A 25,050-nucleotide genomic window follows, 5' to 3' on the forward strand; every position below is an offset into this window, starting at 1 on the left:
TAATAATAATCTGACCGTGATCTGATCCTGATTGGATCCAAAGGTGAATAAGAAGTGAAAAAGGCACAACCACAAAAATGGTAATAACAATGTGTGAACCGATATTTACAACAAGTAAGTAACAAAAGTGAGTTAATCCTAAGCAGGATTTAAAGGTGATGGTGAATAATATTCCAAATAGGGACTTATGGGTGATATGTCCAAGGAATTAGACTCAAATTAAGAACAAACGCATAAACATGCAAGTGAATGATTTCTGCAAGACCGGATGTGCATAAATAATGCAAAAAATTGTAATCTCAAAGTACTGAATGGTGTATCAATATAAAGGTATGTACTTCAAATAAACAAAAAAAAAATGCAATAGTGGAAAATGTCCGTGCCGTCTTATCTGACATAAAGCATGCAACAAAACACATGACAAAAAAAACAACAAAATGTATGTGAAAAATGTCCAAAATGGTGCTATCAACACCACTCAATCCAATAACCAAGATACTCGTGTCCGTGGATAGTGAATGTGAGTAACCACAGAAGGGTATCCGTAGCTAGCTGAATTACCCTCTCACCTCATTGCTTCGACCCGCAGGGGTCATAACACTTTTGGGATCACAAAGTTGAATCCTCCATGTGTATGGTTCCTCTGTCACTGATTATCTCCCCCTGCAACGATCTCCCTCTCTGGGGTGTGCTTATTGGTGGTGATATCCTCTCCAGGTCCAGGTTGAAGCAATGAGGTGATGTCATCTTATGATGACAACGGAGAACATAGCTCAATTTCATCACTCTTTTCTAAATATGTCCATATTTACCTAATCTTCTTTGTATCTGCTGTGAAGCTACCACATTAGATGCTCTTCTGAGACATAGAAGACCTCAACTTGTAATGCAATACTACCAAATCCCAAAAGTTCCATGAATATGCCTCTCTAATTGCCTGGAAGGTTCTATGAATGCCACCCTGTATCTGAGGATATGGGGTTCTGCTCACTTTACAAAGGCCACATTCATTACCTTGATGTTGATCTGTACCATGCTCCTTTGTTTACGCTTGGATTCTCGGTATAGAGGCTCTGTTAGGTCTCCCAGAAGATCCTGTAGGACATGGGAGACGTGGTGAAGTTCTATGGTAGATAAAACAATTTCCTTTGATCCCTCTACTGTGGCTTCCCTCTCAAGTTTGCTGTGAATCAAACTGGATGGTTCTGTATTGTTGTACAAGTAGGTGAGAGTGTCCCTGGTGAGGTACTCCGCCAGACTGACTCCACGCTCCAGGAACAGGCGCACAAATGAAGGTTTGTCTTCAATTAATGACAATGTCAGGCTGGGATACAGATCAGACGGCTAGAAAAAGAAATAAGCAAGAAGCTCTAAATTGAACAGTTAACAAACAAGACAACAAAATTAGAGCAAATCACTACAAATTCTGTTGTGGCATATTAAATATACAACCTAGCCATGTTAAAATACTGTATATGTCCACACCAAGCTGTACAGTGGAATAACATCCCTACAGCATGTCTTCAACTTACAAGCCGACCTCAATGCTCTGTGTAATTGGGCAACTATGTGGCAAATGAGGTTTAATGTTGATAAATGTAAGGTTCTGCACTTGGGGGCTAAGAATATGCATGTCTCATACATACTAGGGGGGTACAACTGGGGGAATCAATGGTGGCGAAGGATCTGGGGGTTCTGATAGATCACAAGCTTAGTAATGGCATGCAATGCCAAGCTGCTGGTTCTAAAGCAAGCAATATCCTCTCTTGTATTAAAGAGGTATAGACTCCAGAGAGAGATATCATCCCCCGGTACAAATCATTAGTAAGACCTCATCTGGAATATGCAGTTCAGTTTTGGGCACCAATTCACAAGGAACTGAATTTATTTCTCTCTTGATAAGAGGAGATTAAAGGGAGATATGATCGCCATGTATAATACATGAGGGGGGATATGATCTCCATGTATAATACATAAGGGGGGATATGATCTCCAAATATAATACATAAGGGGGGGATATGATCTCCATGTATAATACATAAGGGGGGATATGATCTCCATGTATAATACATAAGGGGGAATATGATCACCATGTATAATACATAAGGGGGATATGATCTCCATGTATAATACATAAGGGGGATATGATCTCCATGTATAATACATAAGGGGGGGTATGATCACCATGTATAATACATAAGGGGGATATGATCACCATGTATAATACATAAGGGGGGATATGATCACCATGTATAATACATAAGGGGGAATATGATCACCATGTATAATACATAAGGGGGATATGATCACCATGTATAATACATAAGGGGGATATGATCACCATGTATAATACATAAGGGGGGGTATGATCATCATGTATAATACATAAGGGGGGATATGATCTCCATGTATAATACATAAGGGGGGACATGATCTCCATGTATAATACATAAGGGGGGATATGATCACCATGTATAATACATAAGGGGGGTATGATCTCCATGTTTAACACATAAGGGGGGGATATGATCACCATGTATAATACATAAGGGGGGATATGACCACCATGTATAATACGTAAGGGGGGATATGATCCCCATGTATAATACATAAGGGGGGATATGATCATCATGTATAATACATAAGGGGGGATATGATCTCCATGTATAATACGTAAGAGGGATATGATCACCATGTAAGACTTTTGACTTTTTTCAGCTAGACTAACTATGTACCTATGTAACCTTGCGGTCACGTCACAATATAATGCATGGCTGGCAAAAGACTATATATATTTTTTTCATGACAATCAAAATGAGGGAAAGCAGACAATAACTGGTGACAACAAAGAATATGTTTGTCCGACCTTCCAGGTCCAGTCTTCTGTAAAGATCTGAGTCTGAGCAATGTCTGGCCGGTTCCAGGACACAGCGAGTTTCAGCTGATGGTCCCAGTTCTCCTGGCCATTGTTATCAGCATTTTGAGAAGCTGAAAGACAAATATCATCACTATGTTGTTTTCTTGCTTTCCATAAAGACTTTACCTATCAAGTTCCGAATTTATATTTGGACACATTTTTCATTATTAAAAAATTTGGATGTATCTAAATTTCCGAATTACAATAGTAACGAATTTGAACGAATCCGAAATAATGAAACAAAATTTGGGACAAAATTTGAATTTGAATCTAATTCAAAAACAAATTTGAAATATAAACATGAATATCGCTGATTGAATATTGCTGATTTCCTTCAAAGAGTGTGTATTAGTGTTAGAATATCACTGGATAGATTATAAAATAATAGAATACAAAATAAGGGAACAGAATAAAAAAGAATAGAATAAAACAGAATAGAAAAATAGAGTAGCATAAATAGGATAGAATAGAAAAGAACAAAATAACATAGAATATAAAATAAAGGAGTAGAATAGAATAAAATAGAAAATACAAGAACAGAATAGAAAATAATAGGGTATAACAGAACATAATAGAATATAAATAAAATAGAAGAGAAAATAGAGGAATCAAATAGCAAATAAAGGAATAGTATAGAAAAGAATAAAGTAAAACAGGGCAGAAGAGAATATAAAATTGTAGAAAAAATAGAATTAAATAGAAAATAAAGGACTAAAACAGAAAAGAATATAATAACAAAAACAATAGAAAATAATAGAATAAAATAGAATATAAAACAAAGAAATAGAACAGAAAAGAACAGACTAAAATAGAATAGAACAGAATAGAATAGAAAAAACAATAGAACAGAATAGATATAATATAACTGTCTTTCAAATTTCGAACAGAATAAATTCGAATTTGAATGACAATTTAATACTTTTCAATTCTGTTGAATTAAGAAACAAATAATTGAAATAAAACGAAACAAATTCCGAAAACGAATTTAACAAATTTGACTGAACAAAATTATTTAAATAACGAAACAAAACATTTTTTTCATCCTGCACGTGTCTATTTCTATGTCCCATTTACATGCAGCCTGGGGAAGAGAATTGACCACTATCTTCTGACCTCCATAGAAAAGGTTTCCAGCCAAATCTACGTATCCCCCTCGGGGTACTTCATCCCAGTTCTTGGGGTTTATCTGCAAACTGGAGTATTTTTGAAGCAACAATCCAATGGTGTAACAAATAGGTGATATGTAAAAACAAACTTGAGGATTATTACATGAATTGGAAGAACGAGGAATGGTCATACATTTGTACAGTAGGTTATACTCATAATATCTGCCCTATCTTCATGGGTGCCTGACAAAAAATGCCACATAATAAGGAGCACTTAGTGAAAACACGACATTTGACATTACTTTAATGACATACAGTCATTAAAGTATATCTTAGGTCACAGTTTTTGTCTATAGATACACTTTAAGGTGCAAGTCCAGTGTCTGCAAAAAGTCTAGTGGAAAGAGGACACTTTCTCCATAATGGAGCCTCCAAGAAATGTTTTGTCTGCTGGTGTCAATCTCTGACCTTTCAACAATGCTTGCAGGATTGCCACATCCATCCCTCGATCTCCAACCTTCTCCTCCCGGAGGATGGTGAGCAGAGACCTCATGCGGACAATATCTTGAATCTGTAGAGAAATTTGAGGAAACGCGTGAATTTTGCAATGGATTTAAGTGTATGTTTTAGCCAAAGACTGCTTCCCTGGTAATCATTCATACCTAATAGAGACACTAAACCAGAATCTTTAGGAAAGTTGCTTTTATATGAATACAGAATGGACTAATACACTCGAGATGGCAATGGTACTGCTCATGGCTGAGCTTTGTAAAAGGTGTTATACAGTATATCTTGATAAGGTAAAAAAAAAAAACAAAACAATGAGGTATTGTGTGACCATCACTCACTTTCTTGGTCCACATGATGATCTGATCTTCTGTGAAATTGTCATACGACTCCGAGAAAAGATTTTGCAGTTTATTCTTAATGAGGCTGACGGTAATCCTGGAGGAACTAAGATTCGCTACCTGTGCTATAATGTCAGCAACTCGACCAGATCCCTCCACAATGACACAAGGGGTGTTGTTACACATTGAATTGTAGATGGTCTGTATAAGGAAACAATTAGAACATTGGAAAGAAGAATAATAACTACACTCTACAGTGGAAAACAGGATTTGGCTGGCATCTTATAAAAAAACAAAATGTTGTGTTCCAAAATTAAAATACCTTAATAATGTGTACCAAATTAATTCTCAGTGATTTAAATCATCTACTTAATATATAACCAAAAAGTAACTTAATTCACAATTATCATAAATTATTAATGTGATAAATTAATTAATATTAAAAAAATGAATAATAATCAACCGTGCCGTATAATAAATAATTTGGTTGTGATATAACTCAAATAAATATATGTATATATTTAAATTCATGGTGATTTAATTAATTTATGTTCAAATAATTTTTATTGAAAATTTTTTACATTTCTTAACAAAAATAACACTGTATAGAAACAGTCGAGTACAAGGTTCACATTAGCAGGTTAACAACATATGCGATGAAAGAAGAGGTAACAGACCCCCCCTGTTCGGCTGGGAGCCCGATTTTTCGTAACCATGTTTACATGAGAGGTATGCTCGTTGGTTTGTGAACCTTACTGAAGAATATGAAACATAAGGGACTAGGTAGGGAAAGAGAAAGGGGAAAGGGAAAGTGGGAGAGGGAGAGAGGAGGGCACCAATGAGCTACAATTATAGCATCCTATAAGGTTTAGGGTTAGTAATCAGGTAATTGAGCAATTGGGGTGTTTTAACCATCGAGACCAGTGTAGTATGAATTTATGGAAGGAAGAGTTTCGGAGGGCCTTTCTGCGCTCCATCTCATATTGTAAGTTGAGATCAGCAACTAGACGGGATAGTAAGGGAGGCGACGTAGACCGCCATAATTTCGTAATGTTGGTCTTTGCTGCTGCTAGGATGTGTATGATAATAGTGCGTGAGCGTATGGGGAATTTTTCTATCGTTAAATGAAGGAGGGCTAGACCGGGATTTGGGGTTGTTGGTAAATCTATGACTGAAGAGATTATTTGGAACACTTTATTCCAATACGACTTGAGGGATTTGCATGACCAGAGCAAATGGAAGAGCGAGCCAGTTTCGCCACAATGTCTCCAGCAGGTTTGTGATTGTTGTGGATAGTATAAAAATAATTTGGTAGGGGTTAAGTAGCATTGGTGGAGAATTTTCAAATATGATTCCCAGTGGGAGCTACATTTCGAGGCTTTGTATGTGATGGTAAACGTTTGCCATGATTGTGGGGTTGTTGGGAGAAGCAGATTCTTCTCCCAGTTAGTCAGGGATGACGTATGGGTTATAAATTGTGCTTCAGTTAGTAATGTATAGAAGGTAGAAATTCCTTTCTTTGGGTAACTAGTCTTGTGGAAGAAATGGTGCGCAGTAGCTGGGAGGTCAATTTCAAGCGGCATGTTTGTTTTATGGAGCAAATGGGATATTCGCATAAAAGTGAATTGTTCTGTATCAGGAAGATGGAATTTCTCCTGATGGGTCTGGAAAGAATCTGGTTTATGGGTGTTGTAGAGATCTTGGATATAATGTATGCCAAACGCTTTCCAAGATGTCAGGTTCAAATGGGGGGATAAGAGCTGCAGAGAAGATATTGGGGTAGAGATTCGTAGGTTATACTTGTGGGAATGAGTATATGTCAGGAAATCATGCCAAGCCATCAGAGAGGCCTGGATACATGGGTGTGTGTGTAGAGGTCTAGTCTGCGTTGTACGTGGCGTAAATAGTAGATCTGTCAGGGCACCTGACGGGTACATGGAGGTTTCCATGACAGTCCAAGTTTTGTCTTGGGTAGGGTGCCACCAGTAGAAGAGCTGGTCCAATAAGACCGCTTGGTAATAGGATTTTAAATGTGGGAGACCAGCTCCCCCTCTGGAGGGCGGATGTATCAGGAGGTTTGTGAAGCATCTAGGCTGTTTGGAGTTCCATAGGAATTTATTTAGAATTTTTTGAAGTGTACAGAAGAAGGAGGAGGGTATAGGAACAGGCAGTGTATGGAAGATATATAATATTTTAGGCAATATGCACATTTTGATAGTAGCTATTCTGCCTAACATTGATAAAGTGGTTGTACGTAAGCTCCTAAGCTCCTGTGGAATTGTGTCAAGTAATGGTTTAAAATTAGCTGCTGGTTGGTTGGTTGGTTTTAGAAGTTAGTTTAATCCCCAAATAGGGTATATTATGTTTTTCCCATTTCAAAGGGAATCGTTTTGCAAGCAGGTTTTGGGTCGGAGCAGGGGTGTAAAGGTTTAAAATAGAGGACTTGGGTTCCTTAAGCTTATAATATGAGACATCTGCGTAGGTATGTATGTGTGAGCGTATCGAAGTAAGCGATTTGTAGGGGTTCGTAATCATTAGAATAATGTCATCTGCAAAAAGACTGATTTTGTATTCGTGCTTAAGAAATTTAATTCCCGAGAAATTGGGGTCATTTCTAAGGTTGGATGCCAGGGGTTCGATGAGTAAAGCGAAGATTATGGGGGAAAGAGGGCAGTCTTGTCTAGTACCGTTAGATATTTGGAACCGTTGCGAGAGCGTGCCATTGGTGAGGACTCTAGCAGAGGGTTTGGAGTATAGGGATAGAATTGCTGACAGCATCCAGTCCGTAATTCCGAATTTTTGGAGAGTAAGCGTCATGAATTGCCAGTGAATGCGGTCAAATGCTTTTTCTGCGTCAAGTGATAGGAGGAGTGAGGGTTGGTTGTCTGATTCAAGGTGGTGTAGTAGTGATATAATTCGTCGAATCGCGTCAGAGGCCTGTCAACCTGGTATGAATCCTACTTAGTCAGAGTGGATTAGCGTGGGAAGGTATGGGAGCAGTCGTTGAGCTATTATCTTGGCATAGATTTTTAGGTCTGTGTTTAGCAGTTAAATTGGTCTATAATTCTGAACTAATTGGGGGTCTTTACCTGGTTTCGGGGTAGTAGAGATTATTGATTGTAGCATGTCAGGGGGAAATTCCCCTTTAGAAGCGATGTAGTTATAGATATCAGAGAGGTGTGGTTTGAGATTGGACACAAACGTTTTATAAAATTCATTGTTAAAGCCGTCGTTTCCCGGTGATTTGTTCATGGGGAGTTTGTTTATGGTTTTCTCGATCTCTGTGGGTGAAATCAGCACAGAGAGAGAGGCTAGTTGGGAAGGCGTAAGATGGGGGAGCTCGGTATGACGTAGGAAATTCTCGATCGACGTGTTTGTTGGTTGGGTCGTGTTTGCGTCATCTTTTATATTGTATAGAGATTGGTAGTAGCACGCAAACACGTTAGCTATATCTTGTGGGTTGGACAGTGGAACACTTGAAATTGGGTGTTGAATCGTGGAGATTTTGTTTTTAAGCCGTTTTTGTTTGATGGTTTTGGCAAGGAGAGAGTTTGTTTTGTTGCCAAGTGCATAGAATTGAGATTTTGTTTTTTGGAGGTTCATATCATAAGTGTGTAATAGGATGGTACGTAGTGTATTCCTATCTCGGTTTAAGGCCGCGGTTGTGGTGGGGTTCGGATTTTGTTTGTTAGTGTCTTTGTTCATGCGTATGGAAGTTAGGAGTTGGTCAATTTGCTGGGACTGTTGTTTTGTAACGCGAGAATTTAATTGGATGAGGATACCTCTCATATAAGCTTTATATGTTAACCAAAGTGTGGTAATAGAGATATCCGGGGTGGTGTTAGTTTCAAAAAAGAGGTGATGGGCATCTAATATAAATTTCTGGTTTTCCGGAAGATTCAAAAGTGTAGAATTGAGTCTCCAAATAGGTGGGGTCGCCGACCGTCGGCTATCGTCCAAGGATATGGTAATCGGTACATGGTCAGACCAGGTTATAGTACCGATGTTGGATGATGAGACGCGTTGTAACGTCCATTTGTCAGTGATGAACATATCAATTCTAGAGTACGAGAGATGTGGAGGTGAAAAGTAGGTGTAGTCTCTTTCCGTACCGTGTTGGCATCTCCAGATGTCGTATAGATCATGGTCGTGTAGGAAGCGGTTGAAGTTAAGGTTGGTGGATTTCCTATTAGAAGAGGAATCTAAGAGTGAATCGCTAAGAACATTAAAGTCTCCGCCAATAATGAGTCTGCCTTGTTTATGTTGGGAGATGAGGTTGTAGAGTTTACGGTAGAATCTTATTTGCTTGCTATTTGGGCCGTATATGTTCACCAAAGTGTAAGTGACCTCGTTGATTTGGCATATCAAGATAATGTATCGACCTTGTGGGTCGATTACGGTGGAGGTATGTTGGAAGGAGAGAGCATCGTTAACCGCAATAATAACCCCGTTTTTCTTTTTCATGTTTGTTGCCAAGAATAGTTGAGAGAATCGGTGCAGATAAAGTTTAGGGGTCTTTTCTGTGGCGAAGTGAGATTCCTGTATGAAGAATAGATCTGTTTGAGATTTTCTGATTTCTCTTGATAGCATCGATCTCTTGAAGGGGGAATTGAGGCCTCGGACATTAAGAGATGTGATGGTAATCATTTGTAGGTGGGTTCTCGGAGTAGAGACATACTTGGGAAGTTTTTTGGTGGTAGTCAGGGTCACGAGGTTGAGGTCTTGTGTCAGGGATATATACTTGGTGGTGCCAGGGGGAGGGATGGGTGTAACGGGAAAGAACAACCGTAAAAAAACACTTGCGTATAATGCAAGTAAACAATGTAGCCAGGATTGCTACTTCAAAAATGGGGGAGTCAAACAGGTTATGACCTCTGGGAGGGTCATACCTATACAAAACTCTAAAAGTGAGAGTCATTGGGTGTAGGCCGATCACCAGAGATAGGAGTGGTCAAAGAGCGCCTCCAGGGGAAAATAGCAAGGAGTGTAAACGCGGCTTGTGCCGCACGGCCCTTCAGGTCGCTTCCATGTTTTGGACGGAACCAGGGTTGTTCTTCTGTGGATCTGCAGGCAAAATACTCCAGGCCTTAAGGAAGTCCAAACCGGCCTCTAGGTTTTTAATAGTATAGATCCTGCCTTGGTGTCATACTATTAATTTTGTGGGGAATCCCCATTGATAGGCCATACTATGATTTCTGAGCGCTTTCGTGATTGGTATCATTTTTTTCCTGTTGGAAAGTGTGGCTTTGGATAAATCGGCGTAGAGACGCAGATTCGCATGTGAGGATGGGAGTGGAGGTGGATTTCTAGCCGCCATCATAATTTTCTCCTTAATATGGTAGAAGTGTATTCAAACGAGCACGTCTCTAGGGACGGATGCTGACAGGAATGAAGGCTTAGGCAGTCGATGTGCTCGATCGATTATGGCCTCTACTTCGGAGAGTATTGGGATTAGAAGCTTGAGGAAGTGATGCAAATACGGCACCAATGCTTCATTAGAAACTGTTTCTGGGATCCCCTAAATTTAATATTATTGCGGCGCGATCGATCCGCCCTGAGGGCCAATTTTAGGTTGAGTTGTTCGATTTCTGACGCATGATCTGCATGAGCATCAATCAAATCATTGTGCGCTTCTATTATGTCTGCTATGTTGGTTTCAATATGGCGGATTCTGCGTTCCTGTCTTTGCACCAGGGTAGTAATTTGGGTTAATGGCGCAGAAATATCATTATGCAAAGTTTGGCGCAGTGATGTTAGCATGTTCTTCATGCAGATTTCCGTCAGTGGTTGGTCAGATGCTGGGAATGCGTCAATACCAGGCAGGGTGGAATGTGATGGCTGAGGCGGAAGATTTAGGGCCTGGCAGGTGTCATCAGGGTCACTGTCTATGCGTGGCCGTGATTTAGCTGGGCTGCAGGTCGTGGGTGACAGTGGGGTTGATAACTCACCAGGGTCCCCTGGATAGAGCTGATGCTGCAGCCTGGGATCCACAGGCTGGGACCTGTAGTCCTCCTCCTGGCTTCTGCTGTCTCCCTGCATGTTTGTATGGCGGCCGCCATCTTTGATTCCCGGCACAACGGCAGGGAAGAAATTAGTTAGTTTCCCTGGTTGCCCCGGGCTGCTTTTCCTGCGGGGCATGTCTAGTGGGCTGCGGGCACCTTCCGGGAACTGATTTATGTGCTTTCTTTTCCCTGGGGCCGTAGTATGCCGCGTCTATGCTGGCGGGTGGACGGAGCTGTAGTTATAGCGCGTCCATCCCGAGCCGGCCGCGCATGCGCCCCCATGATTTAATTAATTTAAATATAGACTTATATATTTATTTGAGTTATATCACAACTGAATTATTTATTATATAGCACGATTGACTAATATTAATTTTTTTTATATTAATTAATTTATCGCATTAATAATTTATGATAATTGTGAATTACGGCACTTTTTGATTATATATTAAGTAGAGGATTTAAATCACTGAGAATTAATTTGGTACACATTATTAAGGTATTTTAATTTTGGAGCGCAACAATTTGTTTTTTTATAAGATATGGTATAAAAACACATGGTAATGAGGATGTGATTAATGTCAGCGAACAACAGCATTTATCAATTCACAATTATAGTGGCTCACAAGTATAAATTCACATATAGGATTTGGCTGGTAAATGGCTGTCTCAGATAAAATTTTCTATGGCAATTTTAGATCTGTGCAGTACAAATATCTGTATTGTCTTTTTACATATGCTCCAAAATCATACATACAGACCTCAAGATAAATTCCGGAACCAGTCTGTACTAGAAAAGGTTTATTTACCATCTAGGACACGGGTGTCAAACTGGCTGGACCTCCAGCTGTTGCGAAACTACAAGTCCCATCATGCCTCTGCCTTTGGGAGTCATGCTTGTAACTGTCAATCTTGCAATGCCTCATGGGACTTGTAGTTTGGCAACAGCTGGAGGGCCACCACTTTGACACCCGTGATCTAGGATAAAAAGGTTAGTTTTCTGTCCCTCGCCACCCAAATTCAAGTCGTAACTAGGCTTACAACCAAGTGATTCTTACCAAATGGCGATGAAACACATTGCTACATGCCTTCAGATAGAGTAATAAAATCCAAGGGGGTAACAATGAGTAGCTTTATTGACAAGAAATAAGAGTCCTCAGATCCAAGTCTGGAGGACACTGGAAGGTCAACTCCAGCTTTATAAAGATTTATAGGCTTTACAGTTGAAGATGAACTCTGGGACAAGTAGATATTGTTTAACCACAATATCCAAGTGTATTCTTACGTGAATCTTGCTGCTAGTTTTACAAATTAATAAGTGAGCTTGCTAAGACATTTGGTGCTTTTTGCCTACTATATGGCAGCTATAGACCTGATTGGGAATTTATGAACTCACATCCAACGTTCCGGGACCTCCTTCCAGCACCACACACACTATGGGGATTTTGATGGCTGTTCCTGTGATAAAGAAAGAAAATAACATAAAATTGCATTTCAGCTTATTATGGGATGGATATATCCTACTTCTATTGTCACAAACAAGCAGTCTGTGAGCACATTGTATTTAAATGTTCACAATTAACCTGTGTTGAGCCATGAACCACTTAATGATTCATTTCAGTGTCTGGTGGATGCTGAAGAGTTATAATATCTACTCCTAAGGTTTTTTTTTGTATTGGGCAGGTAGGGAATGTGTGAAACTGTACTTGGGTTTTTTTTAATCTTTCTGTGTCCTGTTGACCTTCACTTCCTGTCTTGGACACAACAGGTATAGATGTCAACCTTTCTGGATTTGTAAGGACAGTTTAGCATCTTGGACCTCAATCCCAATAATTCTTTGTCCTGGGATCACAGCGCCACCCTCATTTGAAATACTTTGCACACAGGGAGTTGGACAGGCCACTACGGACAGGCCTGAGGCAGACTGTGTGTGAGGTAGTGTGTCCTGGAGACCAAAACTGAAATCTTACTACAGTAAATTATTGAACATCTTTAAAAATATGAGAAAATACCCTTTTATTTGGCACCAAAATTAGTGTACCTATTCAAAGATTCCCCTTCAACCCCTGTTCTGATGACTGCCATAATAATGGCATTTTGTAGCTCTTGGGGGCACTACTTTTGTTATTTCCATGGCTGAGACAGGGGTCAGTACAGTGGACACATCTAATAAGAAGGGCTCCCACTTTTCCTTCTACTTGGAGTTTCCAAGCCCAATAAGGTGGGTAGGAGCACCCTAAACATCAAGGTAGATAGGAACAGGACAAGGAACTATGGGAAGAGATCTAAATCCTGAAGGGCTCATTAGATAAGATGTTGGGGGGAAGGGTGTTACCAGACTCTACCTATAAATAAAATTTAGTATGGGTAGACCATAGTTGCCAACAGTCCCGATTTGCTCGAGACACTCAGGAATTTCTGACAGCTGTCTCCATATAACCTTGTCTGGAGCTGAGTCCTGGAAATCAAGGTCTGTCAGGGACAGCTGTAAACAGCATACATTCATATCATGGGGGCAAAAACAAAGGTCACTCCCCCTACCTCCTACCCCAGCAACTGAGCTGTTTAGGCCAACTGCTCTCAGTACTGGGGACTGGTGCAAGGAGGTCAGGTGGAGGCTTCTGCTTTGCAGATTTGGCAGGACTCGGGGAGGGGGTGTGTCCAGCCTCAGAGGGGTGATCGCGCAAGCCCACCGGTCGTGCAGCAAGTGTGGGAGGCAGAAGGAGGCTGCAGCTCATTGAGAGCAAACCGGAGGTATGTGTTGGGGTCTCTCTGTATGATCTCGATCTCTGGGAGGAAGATCATGACTGGGGGACTGTAGCCACCATAGGGATCTTACTGGCCTGCATAGTTGGCAAGAATGTACAGCTAGCAAGGATCTTCTAGCAATATATGGCTGATGATTAACCATTTTATTGCTAGCAGATCCTTGCTGGCTGTACGTTCTTGCAACTATGTAATAGGCTAGTAAAATCCCTATGGTGACTAGAGACATGACTAATAATTAGAGATGAGCGAAGTATTCAAAAATTCGATTCGACTGATTCGGCGAATTCGTGGAAAAATTTCGATTCGAGTCGAATATATTCGCTGTGAATTTAACTTAAAAAAGGGTGTTTCTAGGCTTCAGAGAGACTTAATATTAGTGCTGAACACTGTACCTTTAATTTAAATGCCCTTGGAGTCTGCTGGGGAAGAGAAATAATACTGTCAGGCAGTATGACATGCAGATGAGTGCCGTCGATCTTAGAATCACCGCACACTTCACTCATTTGGCCAGTCACGGGGCCAAAACCAGAGTGTGGAGCCACAGTGTGGCGGTGGAGGCAGCAGCAATGGGAGGCCATACAGCACCCTATGACAAAAATGGAAACCACCAGCAGTGTGAGGAGACCTGAAAGTGGCACATGGCAGAGTGTGGCGATAGAGACAGCAGCAATGGGAGGCCGTACAGGGACCCATGACACACTCTGGACCTGGCAGCAGCATGAGGAGGCGGTACAGGGGCCCATGGCAGATTACGGGCCTGGCAGCAGCATGAGGAGTCGGTACGGGGGCCCATGGCAGATTACAGGCCTGGCAGCAGCAATGGGAGGCCGTACAGGGACCCATGACACAATCTGGATCTGGCAGCAGCATGGGGAGGCGGTACAGGGGCCCATGACAGATTACGGGCCTGGCAGCAGCATTTGGAGTCGGTACGGGGGCCCATGACACACTCTGGACCTGGCAGCAGCATGAGGAGGCGGTACAGGGGCGCATGACAGATTACGAGCCTGGCAGCAGCAACTTGGACAGGAGGACGTTCAGTTTCTGCACCGTCTGGTGCGTGCTCGCAAACTGTTGTCTCTTGGAAACGGATTCCAAGAAAGACTGCTGACGGAATCCGTGAAGAGGAGTAGCAGGAGAAGGAGCATCTGAACGAGCGGAATATGCCAACAAGCGACAACAGGGGCCCATTACAGATTACGGGCCTGGCAGCAGCATGAGGAGTCGGTACGGGGGCCCATGGCAGATTAGGGGCCTGGCAGCAGCTATGGGAGGCCCGTAATCTGCCAGCACCCTATGACAAAAAATGGAACCCACCAGCAGTGTGAGGAGACCTGAAAGTGGCACATGGCAGAGTGTGGCGATGGAGACAGCAGCAATGGGAGGCCGTACAGGGACCCATGACAGACTCTGGACCTGGCAGCAGCATGAGGAGGCGGTATAGGGGCCCATGGCAGATTAGGGGCCTGGCAGCAGCTATGGGAGGCCCGTAATCTGCCAGCACCCTATGACAAAAAATGGAATACACCAGCAGTGTGAGGAGACCTGAAAGTGGCACATGGCAGAGTGTGGCGATGGAGACAGCAGCAATGGGAGGCCGTACAGGGACCCATGAGAGACTCTGGACTTGGCAGCAGCATGAGGAGGCGGTATAGGGGCCCATGGCAGATTAGGGGCCTGGCAGCAGCTATGGGAGGCCCGTAATCTGCCAGCACCCTATGACAAAAAATGGAACACACCAGCAGTGTGAGGAGACCTGAAAGTGGCACATGTTTGGGGCATGATTCATGGCGGATTTAGTCAGTTGTGTCAGGAACTGGTGGTTTGAAATCCAGACTAATCCACGCCTGATTCATTTTCACAAACGTCAGTCTCTCCACACTTTGGGTGGACAGTCGTGTCCTCCGCGGAGTTGCAATACCTCCTGCCGCACTAAACACGCGCTCCGATGCCACGCTACTGGCCGGGCATGACAGCCTTTCAAGGGCAAATTCAGCTAGTTGGGGCCAAAGGTCAAGTTTCGTTGCCCAGTAGTCAAGGGGATTGTCTACCTCGGTTGGCAGGGTGCTGTCCAAGTAGGCCCAAGCCTGTTGTTTGAGGTCCTGCTCCAGGTCCACCTGATGCTGCTGCTGCTGCTGCTGCTGCGGCTGGTTAGTAGTTTCCTCACTGCGCTGGTGAAGAAAGCTACTCATCATCGACTGCAGACTGAGGCAGCCGCTGCTGGTGGAGCTGCCACTGCTCCTACCACCCCACCCCTCCCCTGCTGCCATGGCAGCGGAACGCGAGCGCACAGGGCCCACAGTGTCTGAGGATGGACGTTGGCGCAGACAGGCAGAGACCAGCTGACTACATAGGTGGTTTTTATAGTACGTTATTTTGGCCTCCCTCTCAGCAGGTGTGAAAAAGGCCACCATTTTTGAACGGTAGCGAGGGTCCAACAAGGTGGACAGCCAAAAGTCATCCCTCTGTCTGATGGTTATTATTCGGCTGTCGCTACGCAAGCAACCGAGCATGCTATGGGCCATTTGTGCCAAGGAATGCGAGGGACTCCCTGCCTCCATCTCCACAGCATACTGCCACGGTGCGTCTGGGTCCTCTGTCTCCTCCTCTACCAGATGCTCCTGCTCCTCCACTCCTGTCCGCTGAGTGGAAAAACCACCCATTTCACTCAATAATTCCTGAGCACCAATGTCCTCCTCTACCTCCTCCTCTTCTTCCTGTCCTGCCCCCACAGGGGTCATGTGGCGTTGAGATCTGTGCGCCACGTCTACCGCACCCTGACCAGCCATTGTTAACAGCATTTGTTCCAGGACGTGCAACAGAGGAATGACGTCGTTCATCCCATAGTCCTGGCGACTCACGAATAGCGTGGCCTCCTCAAAGGGCCTGAGCAAGCGCAGGTGTCACGCATGAGCTGCCAATGGCTGACATCTAAGTTACACAGGGAGTACCTTTATCCGCTTTTAACATCAGGAAATCGGTGATGGCCTTTCGCTGTTCGTAAAGGCGGTCTAACATATGTAGGGTTGAATTCCACCTTGTTGCAACGTCACAGCATGAGGAGTCGGTACGGGGGCCCATGGCAGATTACGTGCCTGGCAGCAGCAATGGGAGGCCCGTAATCTGCCAGCACCCTATGTCAAAAAATTCAACACACCAGCAGTGTGAGGAGACCTGAAAGTGGCACATGGCAGAGTGTGGCTATGGAGACAGCAGCAATGGGAGGCCGTACAGGGACCCATGACACACTCTGGACTTGGCAGCAGCATGAGGAGGCGGTATAGGGGCCCATGGCAGATTAGGGGCCTGGCAGCAGCAATGGGAGGCCCGTAATCTGCCAGCACCCTATGTCAAAAAATTCTACACACCAGCAGTGTGAGGAGACCTGAAAGTGGCACATGGCAGAGTGTGGCGATGGAGACAGCAGCAATGGGAGGCCGTAAAGGGACCCATGAGAGACTCTGGACCTGGCAGCAGCATGAGGAGGCGGTATATAGGGGCCTATGGCAGATTAGGGGCCTGGCAGCAGCTATAGGAGGCCCGTAATCTGCCAGCACCCTATGTCAAAAAATTCTACACACCAGCAGTGTGAGGAGACCTGAAAGTGGCACATGGCAGAGTGTGGCGATGGAGACAGCAGCAATGGGAGGCCGTACAGGGACCCATGAGAGACTCTGGACCTGGCAGCAGCATGAGGAGGCGGTATATAGGGGCCTATGGCAGATTAGGGGCCTGGCAGCAGCTATGGGAGGCCCGTAATCTGCCAGCACCCTATGTCAAAAAATTCTACACACCAGCAGTGTGAGGAGACCTGAAAGTGGCACATGGCAGAGTGTGGCGATGGAGACAGCAGCAATGGGAGGCCGTACAGGGACCCATGACAGACTCTGGACCTGGCAGCAGCATGAGGAGGCGGTATATAGGGGCCTATGGCAGATTAGGGGCCTGGCAGCAGCTATGGGAGGCCCGTAATCTGCCAGCACCCTATGTCAAAAAATTCTACACACCAGCAGTGTGAGGAGACCTGAAAGTGGCACATGGCAGAGTGTGGCGATGGAGACAGCAGCAATGGGAGGCCGTACAGGGACCCATGAGAGACTCTGGACCTGGCAGCAGCATGAGGAGGCGGTATATAGGGGCCTATGGCAGATTAGGGGCCTGGCAGCAGCTATGGGAGGCCCGTAATCTGCCAGCACCCTATGTCAAAAAATTCAACACACCAGCAGTGTGTGAGGAGACCTGAAAGTGGCACATGGCAGAGTGTGGCGATGGAGACAGCAGCAATGGGAGGCCGTACAGGGACCCATGAGAGACTCTGGACCTGGCAGCAGCATGAGGAGGCGGTATACAGGGGCCTATGGCAGATTAGGGGCCTGGCAGCAGCTATAGGAGGCCCATAATCTGCCAGCACCCTATGTCAAAAAATTCAACACACCAGCAGTGTGAGGAGACCTGAAAGTGGCACATGGCATGAGACACTGTGGACCTGGCAGCAGCATGAGGAGGCGGTATATAGGGGCCCATGGCAGATTAGGGGCCTGGCAGCAGCTATGGGAGGCCCGTAATCTGCCAGCACCCTATGTCAAAAAATTCTACACACCAGCAGTGTGTGAGGAGACCTGAAAGTGGCACATGGCAGAGTGTGGCGATGGAGACAGCAGCAATGGGAGGCCGTACAGGGACCCATGAGAGACTCTGGACCTGGCAGCAGCATGAGGAGGCGGTATATAGGGGCCTATGGCAGATTAGGGGCCTGGCAGCAGCTATGGGAGGCCCGTAATCTGCCAGCACCCTATGTCAAAAAATTCAACACACCAGCAGTGTGAGGAGACCTGAAAGTGGCACATGGCAGAGTGTGGCGATGGAGACAGCAGCAATGGGAGGCCGTACAGGGACCCATGACAGACTCTGGACCTGGCAGCAGCATGAGGAGGCGGTATATAGGGGCCTATGGCAGATTAGGGGCCTGGCAGCAGCTATAGGAGGCCCGTAATCTGCCAGCACCCTATGTCAAAAAATTCTACACACCAGCAGTGTGTGAGGAGACCTGAAAGTGGCACATGGCAGAGTGTGGCGATGGAGACAGCAGCAATGGGAGGCCGTACAGGGACCCATGAGAGACTCTGGACCTGGCAGCAGCATGAGGAGGCGGTATATAGGGGCCCATGGCAGATTAGGGGCCTGGCAGCAGCAATGGGAGGCCCGTAATCTGCCAACACCCTATGTCAAAAAATTCTACACACCAGCAGTGTGTGAGGAGACCTGAAAGTGGCACATGGCAGAGTGTGGCGATGGAGACAGCAGCAATGGGAGGCCATACAGGGAACCATGAGAGACTCTGGACCTGGCAGCAGCATGAGGAGGCGGTATATAGGGGCCTATGGCAGATTAGGGGCCTGGCAGCAGCTATGGGAGGCCCGTAATCTGCCAGCACCCTATGTCAAAAAATTCTACACACCAGCAGTGTGTGAGGAGACCTGAAAGTGGCACATGGCAGAGTGTGGCGATGGAGACAGCAGCAATGGGAGGCCGTACAGGGACCCATGAGAGACTCTGGACCTGGCAGCAGCATGAGGAGGCGGTATATAGGGGCCTATGGCAGATTAGGGGCCTGGCAGCAGCTATGGGAGGCCCGTAATCTGCCAGCACCCTATGTCAAAAAATTCTACACACCAGCAGTGTGTGAGGAGACCTGAAAGTGGCACATGGCAGAGTGTGGCGATGGAGACAGCAGCAATGGGAGGCCGTACAGGGAACCATGAGAGACTCTGGACCTGGCAGCAGCATGAGGAGGCGGTATATAGGGGCCTATGGCAGATTAGGGGCCTGGCAGCAGCTATGGGAGGCCCGTAATCTGCCAGCACCCTATGTCAAAAAATTCTACACACCAGCAGTGTGTGAGGAGACCTGAAAGTGGCACATGGCAGAGTGTGGCGATGGAGACAGCAGCAATGGGAGGCCGTACAGGGACCCATGAGAGACTCTGGACCTGGCAGCAGCATGAGGAGGCGGTATATAGGGGCCTATGGCAGATTAGGGGCCTGGCAGCAGCTATGGGAGGCCCGTAATCTGCCAGCACCCTATGTCAAAAAATTCAACACACCAGCAGTGTGTGAGGAGACCTGAAAGTGGCACATGGCAGAGTGTGGCGATGGAGACAGCAGCAATGGGAGGCCGTACAGGGACCCATGAGAGACTCTGGACCTGGCAGCAGCATGAGGAGGCGGTATATAGGGGCCTATGGCAGATTAGGGGCCTGGCAGCAGCTATAGGAGGCCCATAATCTGCCAGCACCCTATGTCAAAAAATTCAACACACCAGCAGTGTGAGGAGACCTGAAAGTGGCACATGGCATGAGACACTGTGGACCTGACAGCAGCATGAGGAGGCGGTATATAGGGGCCCATGGCAGATTAGGGGCCTGGCAGCAGCTATGGGAGGCCCGTAATCTGCCAGCACCCTATGTCAAAAAATTCTACACACCAGCAGTGTGTGAGGAGACCTGAAAGTGGCACATGGCAGAGTGTGGCGATGGAGACAGCAGCAATGGGAGGCCGTACAGGGACCCATGACAGACTCTGGACCTGGCAGCAGCATGAGGAGGCGGTATATAGGGGCCTATGGCAGATTAGGGGCCTGGCAGCAGCTATGGGAGGCCCATAATCTGCCAGCACCCTATGTCAAAAAATTCAACACACCAGCAGTGTGAGGAGACCTGAAAGTGGCACATGGCAGAGTGTGGCGATGGAGACAGCAGCAATGGGAGGCCGTACAGGGACCCATGACAGACTCTGGACCTGGCAGCAGCATGAGGAGGCGGTATATAGGGGCCTATGGCAGATTAGGGGCCTGGCAGCAGCTATAGGAGGCCCGTAATCTGCCAGCACCCTATGTCAAAAAATTCTACACACCAGCAGTGTGTGAGGAGACCTGAAAGTGGCACATGGCAGAGTGTGGCGATGGAGACAGCAGCAATGGGAGGCCGTACAGGGACCCATGAGAGACTCTGGACCTGGCAGCAGCATGAGGAGGCGGTATATAGGGGCCTATGGCAGATTAGGGGCCTGGCAGCAGCTATAGGAGGCCCATAATCTGCCAGCACCCTATGTCAAAAAATTCAACACACCAGCAGTGTGTGAGGAGACCTGAAAGTGGCACATGGCAGAGTGTGGCGATGGAGACAGCAGCAATGGGAGGCCGTACAGGGACCCATGAGAGACTCTGGACCTGGCAGCAGCATGAGGAGGCGGTATATAGGGGCCTATGGCAGATTAGGGGCCTGGCAGCAGCTATGGGTGGCCCGTAATCTGCCAGCACCCTATGTCAAAAAATTCTACACACCAGCAGTGTGAGGAGACCTGAAAGTGGCACATGGCAGAGTGTGGCGATGGAGATAGCAGCAATGGGAGGCCGTACAGGGACCCATGAGAGACTCTGGACCTGGCAGCAGCATGAGGAGGCGGTATATAGGGGCCTATGGCAGATTAGGGGCCTGGCAGCAGCTATGGGAGGCCCGTAATCTGCCAGCACCCTATGTCAAAAAATTCAACACACCAGCAGTGTGTGAGGAGACCTGAAAGTGGCACATGGCAGAGTGTGGCGATGGAGACAGCAGCAATGGGAGGCCGTACAGGGACCCATGAGAGACTCTGGACCTGGCAGCAGCATGAGGAGGCGGTATATAGGGGCCTATGGCAGATTAGGGGCCAGGCAGCAGCTATAGGAGGCCCATAATCTGCCAGCACCCTATGTCAAAAAATTCAACACACCAGCAGTGTGAGGAGACCTGAAAGTGGCACATGGCATGAGACACTGTGGACCTGGTAGCAGCATGAGGAGGCGGTATATAGGGGCCCATGGCAGATTAGGGGCCTGGCAGCAGCTATGGGAGGCCCGTAATCTGCCAGCACCCTATGTCAAAAAATTCAACACACCAGCAGTGTGTGAGGAGACCTGAAAGTGGCACATGGCAGAGTGTGGCGATGGAGACAGCAGCAATGGGAGGTCTCCCATTGTCCCAACATGGCCCAAATAGTCCCAACATGGGCCCCCTGGCCACGCTTGACTTTCTGGCCACATAGTCGACATACGGCTACGTTTACTTCCTCGGGCGGCTTGACGAAAAATTGCCACACCGCCGAGTAGGAAACTTTGCCCCCGATACTCCTCACTGGCTGACTGCTGCTTCCTCCGTGCACACCGGCACCACTACTGGCCGTGGTGGTAGGCTGCAGTGGAGCTGGTGCTCTACTCCGTGGCCGTTTGGCTCCACTGACACTGCTTCCACTGACACTGCTGCGACCCTGCTGCTGTCTCCTGGGCAACCCACCGACTGTTTCGCTCACTGCCAAGCTGCCACCCTCTTCTCCTGATGATGCGGAAGAAATTGCCTGATGACAACGAGGCTGCCAAGTGCGATCAACCTCCTCATCATAAAGTAGGGTCTCCGCCTCACTACTAGCACCCTCGGCTGCGTCTGGGTCAGGAGACAGACCTGTCTCTAGACCGGCTACCGGGCCACTCTCCTCGCCACTACTTCTTCGCCTAGCTGCTGAAAAGGCGGATGTCTCCCCCCGTTCCTGACCACCCTCTGTTAGCTCTTCCTCACTGTACAGTGGGGCTGAGCCCACAGCATGCGATACTTCGCTTGGTGAGGGAACACCAAAGGACAGGGGCAGGTAGAGGACACGTGATTTCAGTGGGCTTGGTCCCGGGCCATGCCAACTAACGGTTGTGTCTGACGTACCCACCGACCGTTGGCTGTAGGTGTCAGAGGTGACCTGGGAAGAGGAAGACGACCGAGCCAACCAATCGATGACGGCAGGGTTGTCGGTGGAGACACGACCGCTGGATGACACCGGGAGCACTGGCCTCTGGCTGCGAATAGTGCTGCCTCGACCCCTTCCTCTGCTGCCACGTCTGCTCGCTCCTAAAACATTGCCTCCTCTGCCACTCCTCTGCATGTTGTCTGACATACTCTTTAATTAAACGATTATGTGTCCCTGAGTAACAATTCTGTGTCCCTGAGTAACAATTCTGTGTCTGTGCGAGTAACAATTCTGTGGCCCTAAGTAACGGTTCTGTGGCCCTCAGTAACAATTCTGTGTCCCTGTGTAACAATTCTGTGTCTGTGCGAGTAACAATTCTGTGACCCTAAGTAACAGTTCTGTGGTCCTCAGTAACAATTCTGTGTCTGTGCGAGTAACAATTCTGTGGCCCTAAGTAACAGTTCTGTGGCCCTCAGTAACAATTCTGTGTCTGTCCCTGAGTAACAATTCTGTGGCCCTAACTAAAGTTTCTGTGGCCCTAAGTAACAATTCTCTGGCACTCAGTAACAATTCTGTCTGTCCCTGAGTAACAATTCTGTGGCCCTAATAACGTTTCTGTGGCCCTAAGTAACAATTATCTGGCACTCAGTAACAATTCTGTCTGTCCCTGAGTAACAATTCTCTGGCACTCGGTAACAATTCTGTCTGTCCCTGAGTAAAAATTCTGTGGCCCTAAGTAAAGTTTCTGTGGCCGTGAGTAACAATTCTCTGGCACTCCGTAACAATTCTGTCTGTCCCTGAGTAACAATTCTCTGGCACTCAGTAACAATTCTGTCTGTCCCTGAGTAAAAATTCTGTGGCCCTAAGTAAAGTTTCTGTGGCCCTGAGTAACAATTCTCTGGCACTCCGTAACAATTCTGTCTGTCCCTGAGTAACAATTCTCTGGCACTCAGTAACAATTCTGTCTGTCCCTGAGTAAAAATTCTGTGGCCCTAATTAAAGTTTCTGTGGCCCTAAGTAACAATTCTCTGGCACTCAGTAACAATTCTGTCTGTCCCTGAGTAACAATTCTCTGGCACTCCGTAACAATTCTGTCTGTCCCTGAGTAACAATTCTCTGGCACTCAGTAACAATTCTGTCTGTCCCTGAGTAAAAATTCTGTGGCCCTAAGTAAAGTTTCTGTGGCCCTGAGTAACAATTCTCTGGCACTCCGTAACAATTCTGTCTGTCCCTGAGTAACAATTCTCTGGCACTCAGTAACAATTCTGTCTGTCCCTGAGTAAAAATTCTGTGGCCCTAAGTAAAGTTTCTGTGGCCCTGAGTAACAATTCTCTGGCACTCCGTAACAATTCTGTCTGTCCCTGAGTATGAATTCTGTGGCCCTAACTAGCGTTTCTTTGTCCCTAAGTAACAGTTCTGTGGCCCTGAGTAACAATTCTGTGTCTGTGCGAGTAACAATTCTGTGGCCCTAAGTAACAGTTCTGTGGCCCTCAGTAACAGTTCTGTGTCTGTGCGAGTAACAATTCTGTGTCTGTGCGAGTAACAATTCTGTGGCCCTAAGTAAAGTTTCTGTGGCCCTCAGTAACAGTTCTGTGTCTGTGCGAGTAACAATTCTGTGTCTGTGCGAGTAACAATTCTGTGGCCCTAAGTAAAGTTTCTGTGGCCCTAAGTAACAATTCTCTGGCACTCAGTAACAATTCTGTCTGTCCCTGAGTAACAATTCTCTGGCACTCAGTAACAATTCTGTCTGTCCCTGAGTAAAAATTCTGTGGCCCTAAGTAAAGTTTCTGTGGCCCTGAGTAACAATTCTCTGGCACTCCGTAACAATTCTGTCTGTCCCTGAGTAACAATTCTCTGGCACTCAGTAACAATTCTGTCTGTCCCTGAGTAAAAATTCTGTGGCCCTAAGTAAAGTTTCTGTGGCCCTGAGTAACAATTCTCTGGCACTCCGTAACAATTCTGTCTGTCCCTGAGTATGAATTCTGTGGCCCTAACTAGCGTTTCTTTGTCCCTAAGTAACAGTTCTGTGGCCCTGAGTAACAATTCTGTGTCTGTGCGAGTAACAATTCTGTGGCCCTAAGTAACAGTTCTGTGGCCCTCAGTAACAGTTCTGTGTCTGTGCGAGTAACAATTCTGTGTCTGTGCGAGTAACAATTCTGTGGCCCTAAGTAACAGTTCTGTGGCCTTCAGTAACAATTCTGTGTCTGTGCGAGTAACAATTCTGTGTCTGTGCGAGTAACAATTCTGTGGCCCTAAGTAAAGTTTCTGTGGCCCTAAGTAACAATTCTCTGGCACTCAGTAACAATTCTGTCTGTCCGAGTAACAATTCTCTGGCACTCAGTAACAATTCTGTCTGTCCCTGAGTAAAAATTCTGTGGCCCTAAGTAAAGTTTCTGGGGCCCTGAGTAACAATTATCTGGCACTCAGTAACAATTCTGTCTGTCCCTGAGTAACAATTCTCTGGCACTCAGTAACAATTCTGTCTGTCCCTGAGTAAAAATTCTGTGGCCCTAAGTAAAGTTTCTGTGGCCTTGAGTAACAATTCTCTGGCACTCCGTAACAATTCTGTCTGTCCCTGAGTAACAATTCTCTGGCACTCAGTAACAATTCTGTCTGTCCCTGAGTAAAAATTCTGTGGCC

The 25,050-nt window shown here is 46.1% G+C and overlaps 1 protein-coding gene across 1 annotated transcript in view; it reads right to left on the minus strand.

The window, feature by feature from the left end:
* Positions 1-25,050, minus strand: part of LOC149449521 (transient receptor potential cation channel subfamily M member 2-like) — a 121,057-nt gene that overhangs the window by 76,962 nt on the left and 19,045 nt on the right. The window contains exons 7-11 of the mRNA XM_089693148.1: positions 12,270-12,331; positions 4,872-5,072; positions 4,492-4,594; positions 2,867-2,988; positions 1,015-1,344 (exon numbers count right to left, since the gene is read on the minus strand). Of these exons, the coding sequence (XP_089549274.1) occupies positions 1,015-1,344; positions 2,867-2,988; positions 4,492-4,594; positions 4,872-5,072; positions 12,270-12,331 (818 nt within the window). The remainder of the gene's footprint in view (positions 1-1,014; positions 1,345-2,866; positions 2,989-4,491; positions 4,595-4,871; positions 5,073-12,269; positions 12,332-25,050) is intronic.

Source organism: Staurois parvus, unplaced genomic scaffold, assembly GCF_062004578.1.
Source record: "Staurois parvus isolate SC_StPar_1 unplaced genomic scaffold, SC_StPar_1.0 ptg000615l, whole genome shotgun sequence".
In the NCBI taxonomy this organism is placed as follows: domain Eukaryota; kingdom Metazoa; phylum Chordata; class Amphibia; order Anura; family Ranidae; genus Staurois; species Staurois parvus.